The sequence below is a fragment of the Pseudorca crassidens genome, chromosome 20, assembly GCF_039906515.1.
Source record: "Pseudorca crassidens isolate mPseCra1 chromosome 20, mPseCra1.hap1, whole genome shotgun sequence".
NCBI classification, from domain to species: domain Eukaryota; kingdom Metazoa; phylum Chordata; class Mammalia; order Artiodactyla; family Delphinidae; genus Pseudorca; species Pseudorca crassidens.
Genome location: NC_090315.1, coordinates 15,971,794 through 15,989,953, shown reverse-complemented (window position 1 = coordinate 15,989,953; position 18,160 = coordinate 15,971,794). Strand labels below are relative to the sequence as shown.

General features: G+C 43.9%; 1 protein-coding gene across 1 annotated transcript in view; it reads left to right on the top strand.

The window, feature by feature from the left end:
• The window catches only part of LOC137215512 (zinc finger protein 850-like), a 90,863-nt gene that overhangs the window by 53,573 nt on the left and 19,130 nt on the right, over positions 1–18,160 (top strand). The window contains exons 8-11 of the mRNA XM_067720795.1: positions 319–546; positions 11,569–11,589; positions 14,146–14,406; positions 14,786–14,843. Coding sequence (XP_067576896.1) covers positions 319–546; positions 11,569–11,589; positions 14,146–14,406; positions 14,786–14,843 — 568 coding nt within the window. The remainder of the gene's footprint in view (positions 1–318; positions 547–11,568; positions 11,590–14,145; positions 14,407–14,785; positions 14,844–18,160) is intronic.

Below are 18,160 nucleotides of genomic sequence, written 5' to 3'. Positions count from 1 at the left end.
AGGCCCAGCGGCCATGGCCCACGGGCCCAGCCGCTCCGCGGCATTCGGGACCCTCCCGGACCGGGGCACGAACCCGGTTCCCCTGCATCGGCAGGCGGACCCCCAGCCACTGCGCCACCAGGGAAGCCCGCAAACGCTTCTTATTGGCCAGCGTGAGCGAAACCTCCCCTCCTTTGCACATCCATTGACTAAGAGCTCTGTTTATACATATTTGAGGATACCTGCATTCTTGCCTTCCTCCTTTGCGTTGCCTGGAAACGGTGTTCTGTCTATTAACAGTTGATCGTGTTTCCCATTGGCTACCGTTTCCTTCGGAAGCCCGCCCTCACAAGAAGCCCCCACGAGCGCCGGGCCAATAAAAGCAGTCCTGGCGGACTGTACTAAACGTGGTAGCGAAGCTGTGGTTGTCCTGGCAGGGGACTGCTGGACAAGGGGCCCGGCTGGGCGGGAGGTGCCGCGCGGCGGGAAGTCTCCCGGGTCCATGCAGCGCGCCTGGGAAGTCGGCTCTCAAGGGGGGAACCGGGACTCCGGCTCGGAATCTGAGTGGTAAACTCCGAGCTGCGGCCAGGCCCTTCCCCTTTCCGACAGAACTTGGTGGGCGGCCTAGCCGCTTGGGCTAATCTACTTGGTTTCCCAACCTCCGACTCTCAGGGTCTCGGGATTAAAAGTAAACACGGGGATTTTTTTTAAAGCCCACCCGGGTAAGACGCCCTTTTATTTTTTCGCAGGGTTGGTTGGTTTGTTAAAGGTTGTTTCAGAACGCCCTGCGGGGGCGGGGGGGCGGTGGTTGGCCGACGGGTTCAGGTTTATTAAATAAAATTAATTCCTGGTTTAGAGTGTGTTAATACTGTAGCGCCCCAACCTTTAAAAAATTCCATTCTTGCTAGCTGTATTATTTAGTGGGATGTCTTGTGATAAGGACAGCGGATTACAGTGGCTTTGGGATTTTGTTGCTGTTGTTGTCACTGAAACAAAATTTTAGTTTTGGCTGTCCTAACGGCAACTTCTCAGGGTTCATAAAATCTTAATTTGAGAACTGGCTGTGAAAATCACAGCAAGTTACTTTGGAATTTTTTTCTTTTAAAGGAAAATAAATTTCCGATTTGGGTATTTTATTGTTAGTAATGATTCCCAGTTTCTTTAAAATCTTATTTTTTGGCAGATATATAGAGAATGGCTTTTGTGAAAGGTACAGCCAGCTAAGGAGGTTTGGGGATTTTGTTTTGTTTAAAGAATGTAACCCTGTAAATAACAAGGTCCTACTGTATGGCATAGGGGACTATATTCAATATCCTGAGATAAACCATAATGGAAAATAATATAAAAAAATATAATATGTATGTATATATGTGACTTAACCACTTTGCTGTACAGCAGAAAGCAACACAACATTGTAAATCAACTATATTTCAATAAAAAAAATGTAATCCTGGTTTTGACTCTTTCAATAATGGTAATAACACCACCTTCCCAGCTCTTTTAAAACATTACTTCGTAGATCCCTTATTTTCATAGGACTTATTTCATATGTTTGGATGAGAGACCTAATGTGGGCTTTTTATAAAGCAGCCCTTACACTCTTTATAGGCCTTGTCCTTAATCCTCAGCATCCCTCTGCTCCTGACACTGTACCTAAAACTAAATTGAGTTTTTGTTGTTATGTGAGACTTGCAGAAATATCCAGCACTAACCACTGTCTCCCCCTGATATTTCTCCACATCTTTGTACTGAATCCATTACTCAAATGGGTGTCCCTTTTCTTGGATGCCTGGAAACTCTGATTGTATAGCCTCTGACCTCCCTGCTGAGTTACCATTCTTTTCTCTCCTCTCTCTTTTCTTGTCCAAACTTGAGTTTGTGACTCTCAGCTCCTTTATGACTAGCATTTTGATGCCTTTAGCTCCCTCTAACTCAGGAGTCCTTACTCCCAGTTCCATGAGCCAAATTTTAGAGGACCATGAGAAAGTCCCATCTAAATTTTGGGAGTCCCATCTAACTGAAATGGAGTGTTTCCTTCTGTCCTAAATGTAGGCTCCCTGGGTATGGAACTTTGTTAGCAGTAGAGTCCATAGCAGTTTTTATGTCATAATACAGCATCTCCAAGTAGCCTTTATGGTTATCACTGCTTCCCAATGATGGTTCCTAATGACAACCTGCCACTCACTGTTGTTACTCCTGTGTTAAAATGGTTGGTCCAGGGACTATGTTGCATAAGAAGTTACACCCAAATTTAGTGGATCAAACAAAATATTATGCTCATGGGTTCTGTAGGGATCAAGAATGAAGACAGGACACAAGCATGGCCAGCTTTTCTCTATTCTACAATGTCTGTGGCCTCAGCAGGGAAGTCACAACAACTAGGGGCTGGAACCATCTGAAGGCTCATTCCCTTATGTCTGGTGCCTGGGCTGGGATGTTTGGAAGCCTGGGCTCAGCTGTGACTATCCAGTGGAGTGCCTGCACATGACTTCTCCATATGGCCTTGGCTTCCTCAGAGCCTGGCAGTCTCGTGGTAGTCAGACTTACTACAAGGCACAGGGCTCCAAAGGCGGGTGTTGCAGTGATCAAGGTGGAAGCTGCGTGGTCTTTTATGACAGCTTTGTAAGTTACAGAGACTTACTTCTGTGCTCTGTTAGTTTCAAACAAGTCCACTCAGAATCAAGGAGACAGATGGTGGACCCCACCTCTCAATGGAAGGAGTGCCAAGCAATGTGTAGCCATTTAAAGAAAAACTTTTATACTGACACATCTGTTAATATATCAAAAAAAATTAAATATTGTGATAGCTGCATTTCTATGTAGTTGTTTGAAATCCTATGAATTTTATGGCAGGCATTTTACAGCATTATTCTGAGAAGGAGTCAAGGACTTTCTCAGATGTAAGAAGGGTCTAGGACATAGAACGGCTCAGGCTCCTTCCCAAGATTTGAAGTGCACAGTTTCAGCCCTGGTTTATTGGTCAGGGCCGGACTTTCTCATTTGTCTTGGACTCAGCGGTGATTTAGCAATCAGTCTGTGACCTTTCTTTTTTTCTGGTTTAATTTTTTTCTGTTTTTCTCACCTCAATAGAGATTAGGAGATTCTTTTGCAGCCCTGTTCTTCTGTCTCAGATGCATTTGAAGCCAGTCTTTAGACTCATCTTACTGTTTTTGCCAAATGGCATTTTCATCCTCGTGTATATTGCATTTTCTTTTATGACCATTCATCAGTTTAGAAGTGTGTTTGCTTTCCTGAGTTTTCATTTTCTTATTTTTCTTCTGTCATGTCTAGCTCCCAGAGCAAATACCAACCAAAAAGAATAACTTGAGGGATGTGGAGAGATAACTTTCATTTCACTTATCACCAAATAGGTTGATTTTTAGTAATTGAGCATTAGGCACAGGCCTGGGAGGCCAAAGGCCTCATTTAAATCCCAGATCCAGTCTTTGTTAGCTATCTGACCTTGAACCCAGCAATGAACCTCTCTGTGCCTTTGATTCATCATGAGAAAAGTGGTGGTATCCAGAGTTGCCAGGTTCACATTAATGACCCAGAAGAAGTGCCTGGTCTTCATCTGGTCCTTGCTCCTCGAACCTTTGCCCGTTAATTGAAGAAATGCTGCTATGAACACTTCCTGGAAGTGTGGCTGGCATTTATTCTTGAAACAGTTTACAGAAAAGCTCCTTCACATTTTCAGCCTCTTCCTCTGCTTTCTGTCATTCCTAAACCACCTCACTCAACCTGGTGTGATCTTAATTGTGTGTGTTTGCACAGATGTAATTTTTGGCTTATATGTCTCTTCAAAGCCTGATTGCCCACTCCTGACCTCTACCAGTATACGGAGTTTCTCAGGACCTACTCCCCAGCCCATCCTTAGAGTCTCCTACCCACCTGCCACCTGCCAACTGCAACTTTATTGCTTAAACATTTCATGGTGGGCATTTCTTCCTGACATTGTATTATATTAAATTATATTGGGTTATTGTTCTCTGTGTATCTGTGCTGTGCTACACTTCATGGAAGCAGGTGGGCCTGGGTAAGAATTTGCCTTCTGCTCCTGAAGAAGGCTCATGAGTTGTTGTTGAACAGGGGAGAGACGGGGCTGATATTACTTAAGGGCTTCCCCTCAGAAGGGAAAGGCTGAACCTTCTCAGGCAAATCTTGTTTTTTATTCTTTTAGGTCTGAATTTTGAACATATCTTGCTAGAGGTTGAAGAGGTAAGGCTAAGCTTTCAACATTCACACTGAGAAAGGCCCAGGAGGTGACTTGGGCCACAGTTTGGGGTAGCAAAACTGTGGATAGTAGGAAAGTCTAAACATAACCCAGAGGGAAACGAGAAAAGGCCCTCAGAAATCAGGGGAAAAAATCCCAAAGTGTCTCCCTCTTTCCCCATGGTATAGCTGGAATGTGTATTCCCTTCCCTGTTCCACCCCCAAAAAGACATGAGGCCACACACTGCAGTGCTAGTGAGGGACAGAGGAGCTGTGGGCGTGAGAATTTGATCACTCATTCAGACTCACACACAGATACATGTGTGTCACCTCCTGGTGTCCCCCCACTGGATAAGTGCTTCTCCAGGCCCAGCATATTTCAGCTGAGACATGCAGTCTGTATAGTACCTGATGGTTTGGTTGTGACCATAGTGATACCATAGTGATAATAGTTGGTATCATAGTGATATCATAGTGATATCATAGTATCATAGTGATAATAGAGACAGTGACCCTAAGAGTTTAATGACCCTTCAGCCTGTGGGTAGGTAACTGGGAGACAGATAATATAAGTACTGTAGTCTCTGTCTTAGTCACCTGTAATGGTTTTTAAATTTTTCACATACACTGTTGAGAATGGTTTAATAATTATAGATAATAGAGAAACTACTAATCACTCTAAAATCCTCCTGTTTCTTGGTCTAGAGTTAGGACTGGACATCCCAGCAGCAAGGAGCCCTGAAGGCCAGAGTAAAAAGGCAAGTACATCCCTTTAAATCTCTCATCTGTTTTTTTTTTCTCCCCATTTCTTCTCTTTCTTCTTCTTCATTTATTTTTTAATGCACATATTCTTAAGTACTTGGGGACTTTTAGCATGGTGGTAATTAAACTGGATTTGTACTGTTTTCATTGGTGAATTTAGCACATTTTAAAATATATATATATATATATTTATTTATTTATTTATTATTTTTGCTGTGCCAGGTCTTAGTTGCAGCACACGGGATCTTTGCTGCGGCATGCAGACTTCTTAATTGTGACATGCAGACTTCCTAGTTGTGGCATGCAGACTCTTAGTTGTGGCATGCGTGTGGGATCTAGTTCTCCAACCAGGGATTGAACCCCGGCCCCCTGCATTGGGAGCAAGGAGTCTTACCCACTGAATCATCAGGGAAGTCCCTTAGGCCATTTTTGCTTATTACTGTAACTAATATGTTCAGTTTTATTTTTATCATACTATTTCATACATTCACTCATCCACATTACATTATTTTGTCTTATGGACCATTTAAAAATATATTTATTTATTTGGCTGTGTTGGGTCTCCGTTGCAGCACATGGGATCTTTCGTTGCTGCGCTCTTTGTGTGGCGCGGGGCTTCTCTAGTTGTGGCCTGAGGGTTTTCTCTTCTCTAGTTGTGGTGCAGGCTCCAGAGTGCATGGACTCTATAGTTTGTGGCATGCAGGCTCTCTAGTTGAGGCGCCCGTGCTCAGTAGTTGTGCCGCAGCATGTGGGGTCTTAGTTCCCCGAACAGGGATCGACCCGTGCCACCTGCACTGGAAGGCAGATTCTTTACCATGGGACCACCAGGGAAGTCCCCTGGACCATGTTTTCTTTGCTTTTATTTTCTCTTGTGATAGTTGATAGCATACAGCCAATATTTAGTTTTAATAACTGGTTAATTTTATACTTTTCAAAAACATCTTTCCTGGCACATTTTCTATAATTATTCAATTCAAAAATAATACAAGAACTTTGGACTCCTCATTTTAAAATGAGGAATTCACGATGTATTTTAACTTTCCCTGCTCAACTTTCTAGGCCATGCCAATATCATCTGGGGTACATTGTGGGACACATGTTTATTAATGTTGACATTGTTTACAATTTATAACCTGTTTTCCAGGAATCCCTTTAGACTTGGACATTCATTTACTTATATTTATGTCAATTATTTAGACAATCTCTGGTTAATGGTGGCAGTGCTTCATTTTATAACTTTTCAAACCTTGAGACCTTAATTTTGTTTCGTCTGCTGGGTTTAGGTATTGTAGCTTTGGTTAAGGTTTTCAGGAGAGGTGCATCAGTAACAGATAGGTGGCATTACATATCTCACGTTATCTTTCCTTTCCTTGGCACATGAACAGCATCTGGGCTAAGCAAAAAATTCTTGGGTCACAGAACTCCCCCTTCACATTGTACTGATATTCCTTCATTTTTCCCTGTGTTTGCTGTGGTAGAATCTGGGATCAGCTGAATTTTTTTGTAAGTGACTTACAAAAGAACCAAAATCCTTCTCTTTCATTATGTTCACATCATTTTACGGGGTTGTAATTGGCTTATTCAGACCCCAGGATAGAAAATGACCCATCTGAAGACCTCAGGCTCCAACCATATCACAGGAGTTGTCTGGTTTTGTTTGTGTAATTGTTTTATTATTACCGCCAGGTTTCGAAGGTAGATATCCCCTCAGAGAATATTCCAGATTCCCTGAGTAGTTTCCAGGTCCAGGTCCTATATCCCTCTTCTGTTCTCAGAAATAGTTCCTGTCAGAGTGGGAAGACATGATCTTGGATATTTAGTTTCAATCCTTTATGAAAAGCTGTAAAGATAATTTTCTACCCTTAACTGTAAAGTACTTTTGGTGGGAAATTAAAATTCCTCTAAGAGGATTCAACTCTCATTTGGGTTACCCTAATTTCAAAAATTTTGGCTGTTAGAATTTTCTTTAATGTTCATGAAGAGGTATTTTTTATTTCCCATGAAGATTCATTGTCCTTAGCAGTGAATTTTGAACTTTGTTTTCTTAAACATCCAAATTAGGTTTTCCTTTAGTTTTCTCTGTTATTGATGTCTAACTTAACCTTAGAGGTGGGCTTCCCTGGTGGCGCAGTGGTTAAGAATCCGCCTGCCATTGCAGGGGACATGGGTTCAATCCCTGGTCTGGGAAGATCCCACATGCCATGGAGCAACTTAGCCCCTGCGCCACAACTACTGAGCCCGCACTCTAGAGCCTGTGCTCGGCAACAAGAAAAGCCACTGCAATGAGAAGCCCGCACACCGTGATGAAGGGTAGCCCCCGCTCTCTGCAACTAGAGAGCCCGCGCACAGCAACAAAGACCCAACACAGCCAAAAATAAAATAAATAAATTTATTTAAAAAAACAAAAGAAATTAGAGGTAACTTTTAATCAAAAAGGGCATAGCATAGAGATGACAAGAGGGCACCTTCAACCCCAGCATGGAAATGAAGTTCCTATTCCAAAAAGAAACATCCTCACAATCTCAGCTTACTGATTTGGAGCTTCAGTTCTCTTACAGTTTGTACTTGGATGGGAGTCAGGGGGAAGGAGACACTCTTCAGCCAGCCATTTTGATATTGGGTATTTATGTATCATTTCTTCCTAAGTCTCTTCTCATTTCTATTACAATTTGTTTTGGGAGCTGTCAGTGATTTAACAGTATCTTTTAAAACTTTTTATAAAACTAAGTAGTTTTGTGTGTCAGCCCAGTATCCACTAGTGTCACCCATGCTACCCTTCTGCTATGTGCAGATGGCGGCATGTCCGCACCTGAATCTCTCCTGTGTCCCCCACTGTCAACAGCCAAATGTACTCACCAGGGGAGTCTGCCATCCCCTTCTGTTCACCTCTACTGTGGTCCCCATGTTCCTGCCTCCCTAGAGACCATTTCTTTCCAGAGCAGCGGTTTTCAAGAGAAATATAATGCAAGCCACATACGTAATTTTAATTTTTTTTTTTTTTTTTTTTTTTTTGCGGTACGTGGGCTTCTCACCGCTGTGGCCTCTCCTGTTGCGGAGCACAGGCTCCGGATGCACAGGCTCAGTGACCATGGCTCACGGGCCCAGCTGCTCTGCGGCATGTGGGATCTTCCCGGACCGGGGCACGAACCCGTGTCCCTTGCATCGGCAGGCGGACTCTCAACCACTGCGCCACCAGGGAAGCCCTGTAATTTAAAATTTTCTAGCACCTGCTTTAGAGAAATTAAAAAGAAACAAGTGAAATTAATTTTAATAATATACTTAGTTAACCCAGTATATCCAAAATATCATGATTTCACCCTTCAATCAGTCTAAAACTTATTAATGAGTTAATTTGCATTCTTTTTTTTTTCACACTGTGTCTTCAAAATCTGGAGTGTATTTTACACGTAGGTGTTCTCAGTTTGGACTAGATGTATTTCAAGTGCTCCATGGCCACATGAGATGGCTACCTTATTGGACAGTACAGCTCTAGAGAATGATTTTATGTACACTCTCCATCTCTCTTCCTGCCTCCTTTATTCTCATTTGCCCCAACACCCCCCAGAGTCTGTGGCTATTGCCTCCCTCTCTCCTTTCTTTCCATTTGTCATGATCTTTTTTTAACATGGAAAATCATTTCCTTTCTTAAAATTCTGGCCTGATTTGTTCTGTGTTACATTCCTCTAACCCCCATTTCAGGGGGTGACACACCCTTTTGTCTTGGTTGGGCATTTGCTTGCAATTACCTCCTAATGATTATTTTCTTTGACCCATTAGTTGACTTAGATATTTTTCTTATTTAAAAAAAATGTATCTTTCTTGACAGATCTCTAAATTAATTTTAGAGTTAAACTAGAAATCATAAATTTAGAGGTTTGTATAGAGTCCCTTATGTTTCTGCCTTGATTTTAAAAATAGCACATATAGGTATATGTATTTTAGGATTATAATATCTCACTCTAAGTATTGCTTTACCTCACTGAATATTTTTGATAATTATTTTTATATCTTTTCTATATATTTTAGGGTTTCCATTAAACTGATGTAGAATTAAACTGATATAGAATTATATCAGAATAACTTATTTTAAAAAATTCCTACTTGAATGGGAGTGACTTTTACCTAGGAAAGTACATAAAAATGGGTGTCTTGAAGAAGTTCTTTCCTGTGCTATAATGGAGTGTTTTCAGGAAACAAGGTGTCAGACCCCCCCCCCCACCCCGCCACTCCCCCAGGAGGGAAGGTGGAAAGTAGGGGTTCTCAGAGTGCCAGGGTCACAGATTTTTCTGAAAGGTTTACATGGGGACCCTGGTTGGGCCCATCACTACCTGATGGAACACTCCCTGACTGGTACCTTTTATTTGTAGACACGATGCTGAAAATGCTCTTTCAGCGTCTTGAAAGTTTTTATATTTGAGAAGTTTACAGAGAAACCCCTAGCAAAGGCTTCAGGTCCCTTCTGCTTCTTTGCTCTTCAGTTCCTCCCCTAGACCTAGTGTTAGATTAGTTAATAGTGTGATCCTTGGACCAGTAGCATCAGTGTCTCCTGGAAACGTGTTAGAAAAGCAGATTCTCAGGCCCTGCTGAATCAGAAACTCTGGAGGTGGGGCCCAGCAACCTGTCTTTAAGAAGCCCTTTGGGTGGGTCTGCTGTACCAAATTTGAGTTACTGACACACGTCTGCTCTCTACCTGGCCCTTGCACAGGCATCTGGATCCTCTTGGAATCTCTACTCCCCAGTGCCCCATCCTGGAATTTTCTAGTCCCTGCTACTTGAAGGCTGTCTTCCACAGCCCCTACGCTTCCTGGCTTTGGTTTCTAGTAGTTCTGTGGTATGTATGTCCATGTTTGTGACATTCTGGGAGGGGTGGCCCAGGCTGTGGTTTGCCACCTACTGCTGCAGGCATTAGTGGTGTTCAGAAGGGAAGGGAGAAGCTGTGCTCATGTGTTTCCCACTAAACAGAGAGACTGACACTCTCTATAGCTGTTTTATTTTTACTTTATCTCCTTGTCAACTTCACAGTGTAATAAATGCAGTTTATGTAAACATCTCTACTGGGAGATGCATAAATATAAGTATTTATGTGAACATATAAAGTCTGCATATGTGGGTAATCTCCCCATACATATCATTTATTTATCCATCATTACATACCTGTGGTGTCCAGCTGATTCCTCTACCTTACTTCTGTCTCTGTACCCATCTCTACCTGAACATGTAGTAAATATTTTATTTTGAAAATAGACAAAGATTATGTTTCCTTTGTGTTTTCTCTTTCACGGTGGAGCCTTCCCTCTGCTGGGGCTTCACTGTGAGACCCGCAGGACTCAAGGTCCTTTGGGAAGTCCTGGCTTCTCCTGAATCCTCTCTCACCTCTCCTGTTCTAACTGCTCTCTCTGGCCAGCTCTGCTGGAACAGAAGGTATTGCCTGCCACCCTATGGTCGCAGGTGACACAGCAGAGGTGTGGGCAGCTGTCTCTTGATTGATTCCTAGTCTCGCCTCTGAACCTGAGTTCCCACATGCATGGATTTAAGCACTGTCTTTCTGAGGAAGGGATTGTGCTCATTTTCCTCATCTCCTCTTGAGGGGCTGTTTCCCGTGTTTATTGACTCCTCGTTTGTGCCCATCACTTGCTAATGTTATCCATGCTGCCCTCTATCTCTGTGTAAGATGGGAAAGCCTCCACACTTGACTGTCTCTTGTTTATCATCCAATGTTACTCCCTGAATATACCCTCCAGAGGTATCTGTCTTCTTCGTTCCACATCTAGCACAATCCTTGTGTATCCACCTCCCTAAGGACTGTTTCTTTTTTTTAATATATATTTTAAAAAATTTATTTATTTATGGCTGCGTGTGTCTTCGTTTCTGCGCGCAAGCTTTCTGTAGTTGCAGCGAGAGGGGGCTACTCTTCGTTGTGGTGTGCGGGCTTCTCATTGTGGTGGCTTCTCTTGTTGTGGAGCACGGGCTCTCGGCACGCGGGCTTCAGTAGTTGTGGCACGCGGGCTTAGTAGTTGTGGCTCGCAGGCTCTAGAGCACAGGCTCAGTAGTTGTGGCGCACGGGCTTAGTTGCTCCGTGGCATGTGGGATCTTCCCAGACCAGGGCTCGAACCTGTGCTCCCTGCATTGGCAGGCAGATTCTTAACCACTGCGCCACCAGGGAAGTCCCAAGGACTGTTTCTTTATAGTGATTTTATGCAAAAACTCCATATGTTCTTCCTGCCTCCTGTATCCCCATGAGCACCTCTCTCTGCCCCCATCTAATTATTTCTTCCCTCTCTCATATCCTATTGTTCTGTTAGTTTTCTGCCCTGAAAGTTGACTGCTAGCTTCTTAGTTTTCTGTCTTAATTTCTAAGTCATAGATTACTTTCAGGCTAAAAGTTTCCTTCTAACCACTGTTTTATTCCTCATTCATGGGAAATTAAATCAATTTTTAATAATTTGACTCATCAGTGATTTAGACTAGCCCTTCTTCCCCAGTTCTGTAGTTTTGTTTTTCCCTTTTGTGGTCATTTTTATTTAAACATTTGACCTTACTGAAACTAGAACTTCCGTCCAAAAATGTATATAGAGCTGAAGTTTTTGCCCTGTTTTTTTTGGCACTGTGTTTAAGGTGGTATCTCTGGGTACTCAGGTAACCTCATTCCACAGATTTTGATCTGAAGTTATTTTCACTATTGTTTCTTCTAATGATTTTGTAGATTGCAAGTCAATTTCTTATTCAACTTATCAGTGACACAGTAGTTTGTATGGCTTTTAATTTCAAAGAATATTTTTTCACTTTTTTTCTTTTTAACTGATTTTTATCTGATGTTAATTGTAACCAGATATGTTCCCTAGATAGGCATGACTAGATTTTTTTCCATTGTGTTTATAATTTAAATGGATTTTCACATCTTTGAGCCTCAGAGCCCAGATAGGAGTGTGGGAAATAGGACTCCTCAAAGGACAGAGATTAAATCTCAAAGCTCTTAGATTTATTAAGCAAACTCAGGTCCAGGGTAAAAGGGTTCTGTACCCCCAATTCCAATGTGTGGGGTTTTTTTCCTCCACACATCCAAGCAATTCTGGGACACCAAATGAGTGTCCTACAATTCAACTCAATTCTGACACTGTTTACCCAGAGAGAGCATCAGATTCCACAGGTGAGGGGCTCAGTCCTGCAAGACTGTTCCCCACTCCACCCACCCAAGGTACCAGTCATAAGTCCAGGTTGTCACCTGGGCTTCTGACCAACTGGCTATAGACTGGAGGTTCCAACAACCCCCTCCTCATTTAATTTGCTGGAGTGGCTCACAGAATCCAGAGGATCATTTTACTTACTAGATTACCAGTTTATCATAAAAGATTATAACTCAGGAACAGCCAGATGGAAGAGATGCATAGGGCAAGGTATCGGGGAGGGGTGCAGAGCTCTCATGCTCTCTGAACACGCTACTCTCCCTGAATCTCTACCAACCTGGAAGCTCTCCAAACCCCAACCTTTTGGGGTTTTATGGAGGCTTCATTACATAGGTGTGATGGATTAAATCATTGGTCTTTGGCGATTGATTCAATCTCCAGTCCCTTTCCCCTCTGTGGAAGGGAGAAAGGGGAGAAAGTTCCCAGGGCCCCATCATTACCCAATCTGCTGTTATGTTTGATTTATTATAGATAACCTGTCAGCCTGGATCTCTCTTCACAGACTGTGTACACATGTCTACACATAAGGATCTGGATTATCTCAGGATCCCACCTCCTCTGCTCCCCCCCCCCCCCCCCGCAACCCTCCATCCCTTCTCTGACACTTTTCAGTCCCTCCATTTCATTTGTGCTCCTCTCAGCCCCATGCCTGACTTTGGTGCCCACTGAGTTCTTTTAGAAACATTCCACATTCAGGGATATGAAATCCTTGGTGAGGTCTGTCAAGGATTGGAATAGGGTGCTGGGCTGATCCTCCTTCCTGAACCCCTGTGCAGTCTGGGAGGCTGATGCTAACATGCAAACCTTTTTCTTTTTTACTTCTCCAGGCAAAGGGATATTGGGAAAGATTCTGGAGTAGAGTGTTAAGATTTAAGAGTATTCTTTGAATATTTGCACCATGATGGGCCTTGGAGGTGCCTTGAGGGTGGTGCTTTGAGTGGAGTAGTTATCAGGAAATTGTGGATTTTAAGGAAGTCAGGAAAGAAGAGATCACTGACAATTCAACAATTCAGGGTAAGCTCCTAAAGGACTCTTTCTGGCTACTTAATGCCCAGAAGCCAACCCCTCACCTCTTATCAAAGCTATAGGCCACTAGGTGCCAATGAGGTTCATGTAGCATCAGATCTATCTATGCTTTTCCTTAATGTGGGGATTTGGGGTACAGAATTTAAGGAAGCACCAAAAACACTCAGTAATCAAGATAAATATTTTAATGTATTATCTTAAAAATAAAAATGATGAACCAAATCTCCCCCTCCCCCCAATCCATGATGAACAAAACTGTCAAATTATGCCTCCTCTTCACCCCTGTCTCCCTCACCATCACCACCACCACCACCACCACCACCACCACCACCACCAGCTCGGAAAGTTTCCTCCAAGCGATACCTGTACCAGGTATTGTATTGCTGGCTCGAGCCGTGGGGCTTCATTATACTACTACCACCAGGGAACCTTTTGCTCTTTACCCAAGTCCAGCCTCTCCACTCCTCAAAATCCCGGGCACACAAGACGAAAGCCACTCCCACCGCCATTCCAAGTTGGCCCAAGCCAATCCCGCTCTCTCCGAAAACAGCCTTGGTGTTCCCTGTCTATAGTGGCGCCCCCTTCCAACCTCGGGGACGTAAAGCCGGTGTCGCTCCTATCTGGGCGTCCCAACAGAGCATCACCCCGCTTCCCCACCCTCCAAGTGCTTTACTCTGAGCCGCGCCCACATCGGCCCGCCTCTGGTCCAGCCCGTGCCGACCCTGGTTTCAGCTCCGGGAAGGGGACATCAGTGGAGACTTGGGTGGGGAAGCTTAGCTCCCTCGTGCCGCTGAAGGTCAGTGCGCACAGTCTGGTCACCCGCCGCTGCAACACCGGGCTCCAGGACCACATTTCCTAGACTTCTCGGCGGTGTCCGCGACGCTCTCGTGGCCTGCAGATCTCATTGGCCCTCGGCAGAAAAACTGGTGAACCTCGCGGTCTGGGCACCTTAACAACGGGCTCCTAAATTTGGCTGTAAAAGAGGTGCAGATGTGAGAGTCACCCTGCCATGGAGAAGCCCACGCCCTCCTCCTCTCCACCCCAAGACTACACTCTCCAGAGGCCTCTGCGGCCACTTCCGCCCTCTCTTCCGCTCGCCCCTTAGCGTGAGGAGTTGGCGTAACAGGAACACTTCCGGCCGGTGGAGTCCGCCCATTAGGCTGGTTGGCAACGGTGTAGACAACTGTGTTCGGGTCCTTCTCACACCTCTGCTCTTGGTTCCCGAGCTTCAGCCTCAGAATCGGTAACGTGCACCCCGCGTTCCGTGAGTGCCCAATAGTCACTGCCTCGTCCACTCAGCACGTCCCCATGCTTGTCCCGGTTTTACGAGGACACAGTCTGCCTTAGGGACAAACCCTTACTCCACTGCTGGAGAATATGGGCTTCACTCTCTGGCCAGAGCTTGGGGCTGAGCTTGAGGGTGCTCCGTCACCCTGGGCCCTTTCTCCAGGAGGCTAGATGGGAATTGGCTTGTGGTGGTGAATTCTGTGACACTCCCAATCCCCAGTAGTGGGGCTCTGGAGCACACCCCGCCTGCACATGGGAGGGGTTTTCCAACTAGGCATGCTCTTTTTTCTCTTCACATCCTCAGATCTGCCTTCTGAGACTTTGCCCTTCTTCAGGGAGAGCACTCAGGAGATCAGGAAAATGGCCACGGGGCTCCTGAAAGCCAAAAAAGAGGTGAGAATTTCCGTAAAATTCCATCTTGACTGTCAAGAGGATGAATCCATTCCCCTTTCTTGCTCTGGAGGCTGTCTTGTTGGTATTGGGCAAAGCTCTTGCCTGGTCCTGGAGGAGTGGCTTACATGGAGTTTCCCTCAACATTTCTTTCTGCTCCATCCATACTTCAGTCATCCTCAAAGTAGTTAATTGTGAACAACACACATGGAGCAATTTAAATAAAAATACAGGGACATCCAGGCTTAATTGTCCAGTGATAAGGATGAAAGGCAGGGACAGCAGAGTAGACTGCGGCCTGAAGTGGCTAGGGAGGACTTCCAGGAGAAGTAGGGCTGTTTGAACTACCCCTGCGAGTCTGGTACATTGGAGAATTGGTGAAGACATACCAGTGGGAGGGCAAGAAGAATGGTTAGTCTGAGGCTGGGCCACTGGGCACACTGCCCTTAACACAGTGTGGGAAGATCGTATTTTAGGTTGATTTTTAAATAATGTACTGGTGAAGATACAGACTATCTTCACCAGTACATGATATAGTCTAACCTGAATTTTACATTTGAGAGCATTTTCAGCATCTGGCAATGGGGAGATTTCACCAAAAATTCTGGATTGCTTGCCTCTCAGAAAATAAACTGCACTCTACTTTGGCGTCAGGGAATTTGAGCTGAACAGTGTCTGCATCATTTGGACAGGTCCTGCACAGTCTATTTGCTGTAGTTTCCATAGTATCCTCCATACTGAGGTTGAAACCATTGAAATCTAACGTTTTGCCTGTCTCTGTAATTTTTATTACCTGCCTGGCCCCAGAAGGATTTTTATTTTCCACCTCTCTGAGTCTGGGTGGCCAGGTCAAGTGCCAGGCTGAGGAGTGTAGACTTTGTCTTTGAGTAAGATGGATTTTTTTTTTTTTTTTTTTTTTTTGCGGTACGCGGGCCTCTCACTGTTGTGACCTCTCCCGTTACGGAGCACAGGCTCCGGGCGCGCAGGCTCAGCGGCCATGGCTTACGGGCCCAACCGCTCCGCGGCGTGTGGGATCATCCCGCACCGGGGCACGAACCCGTGTCCCCTGCATCGGCAGGCGGACTCTCAACCACCGCGCCACCAGGGAAGCCAAGTAAGATGGATTTTGAAGAATGTTGAGAAGGGATTTGACATAGGAAATCAGAGCTATAGGCACATAGGAACTGAAGGGGAAATTTTCTAACCCCTGAGAATGGTGACTATGATGAGTTTGACTTAATTGAATAGGACTGATATTTATTGAGCACCAACACAGTTGCCAGGCTTGTTTACTATCATTTTGATATGCACTAACTTTGTTATTTCAGATCTGCCTTCGTTGTCTTGATTTCTTGTTTTTTTAAATAAATTTATTTATTTTAATTATTTATTTTTGGCTGAGTTGGGTCCTCATTGCTGTGCACGGGCCCTCTCTAGTTGCGGTGAGGGTGAGCGGGGGCTGCTCCTCCCCATGGTGCACGGGCCCCTCACTGTGGTGGCTTCTCTTGTTGCGGAGCATGGGCTCTAGAGTGCAGGCTCAGTAGTTGTGGTGCACGGGCTTAGTTGCTCGGCGGCACGTGGGATCCTCCCGGACCAGGGATCGAACCCGTGTCCCCTTCACTGGCAGGCGGATTCTTAACCACTGCACCACCAGGGAAGCCTTCTTGGTTTATTCTTAATCCTGGTCTCCATGTTAGAGATTTACAATTTCCTAGGCATTATCAGAACAACTTTGAGAGTTCTGCATTTCTTATTTGTAAAATATTATATTCATCTGAAAAGTGTTAGTACCAAGAATGCATGGGAAATCTGGGGCATTTCCTAAGGTAACATTGAATCTTTTGTGTGTACTTTCTTCCCCACTTATAATGTTACTAGGGAAGCATTCTGATTTTCTGGGAAAAGCCAGAAATTTGTGTGAGCTGACTTTTCCTGCTCTTAATACTTTAAAAAAGAAAAAAGAAGAAAAAGCATTATGAAAACTTGACGAAAGTGCACAAGCATTTGAATTGTGTAAGTTGTTTAAGATGAAACCTGTGTGCCTAGAGGAGTACCTGGCACACATGATATGTTTGGTGCATGGAGGAACCACACCTTAAAGAAATTAATTTGAAGGAACTAATAAGTAACAAGGGAGTTTCTGTTTGTTTTGATATGTTATTTGGGGCATGTAATTAACCACATATTTCAGGGGGTTTGAGGAGGATTTCCAGGTACTCTAATATGCATGACCTCTGAATTACATGCAACAATTTAAGCAAATATACAGTAGGATATTAGCTATCACTGCCTGAGAGGGTAAAGTAGAATTTGTAACAAATGAGTTGGGCTGGCAGGAACATGATGTTACTAATTCTTAGTATTTTCTCCTTGATTCCATTGAACAAATTTGCTGAATGTTTACTGTTTGCAGAACTCTTGATAGACTACATTCAGTGATGTGTAAAGCACAGCCTGCACACTTATGAGTCTTGCATTTTATTTTTAGATTTCTCTATCATTGGGATTTGGTCAATTTTATATACATACACACACACACCCCTACATACATACATTTTGATAGACCTTAATGATAAGATCGTATTGTATTAAAGCTAGTGACATTATATCTACTCAGACCCATTTTTTAATAGATGAAGGAACAACCAACATTTATCCAACTGAAAGCGATTTCTATAATAGTGCTTTTTTTTTTTTTAACATCTTTATTGGGGTATAATTGCTTTACAATGGTGTGTTAGTTTCTGCTTTATAACAAAGTGAATCAGTCATACATAAACATATGTTCCCATATGTCTTCCCTCTTGTGTCTCCCTCCCTCCCACCCTCCCTATCCCACCCCTCCAGGCTGTCACAAAGCACCGAGCCAATATCCCTGTGCCATGCGGCTGCTTCCCACTAGCTATCTACCTTACTACGTTTGTTAGTGTGTATATGTCCATGACTCTCTCTCGCCCTGTCACAGCTCACCCTTCCCCCTCCCCATAACCTCAAGTCCGTTCTCTAGGAGGTCTGCGTCTTTATTCCTGCCTTACCCCTAGGTTCTTCATGACATTTTTTTTTTCTTAAATTCCATATATATGTGTTAGCATACGGTATTTGTCTTTCTCTTTCTGACTTACTTCACTCTGTATGACAGACTCTAGGTCTATCCACTTCATTACAAATAGCTCAATTTCGTTTCTTTTTATGGCTGAGTAATATTCCATTGTATATATATGCCACATCTTCTTTATCCTATAATAGTGCTTTGACTGAATGATCCAATCCACTAATTCTCAATTTGGGGGAACATTTAACTTGTTCCCAATATTTAACTG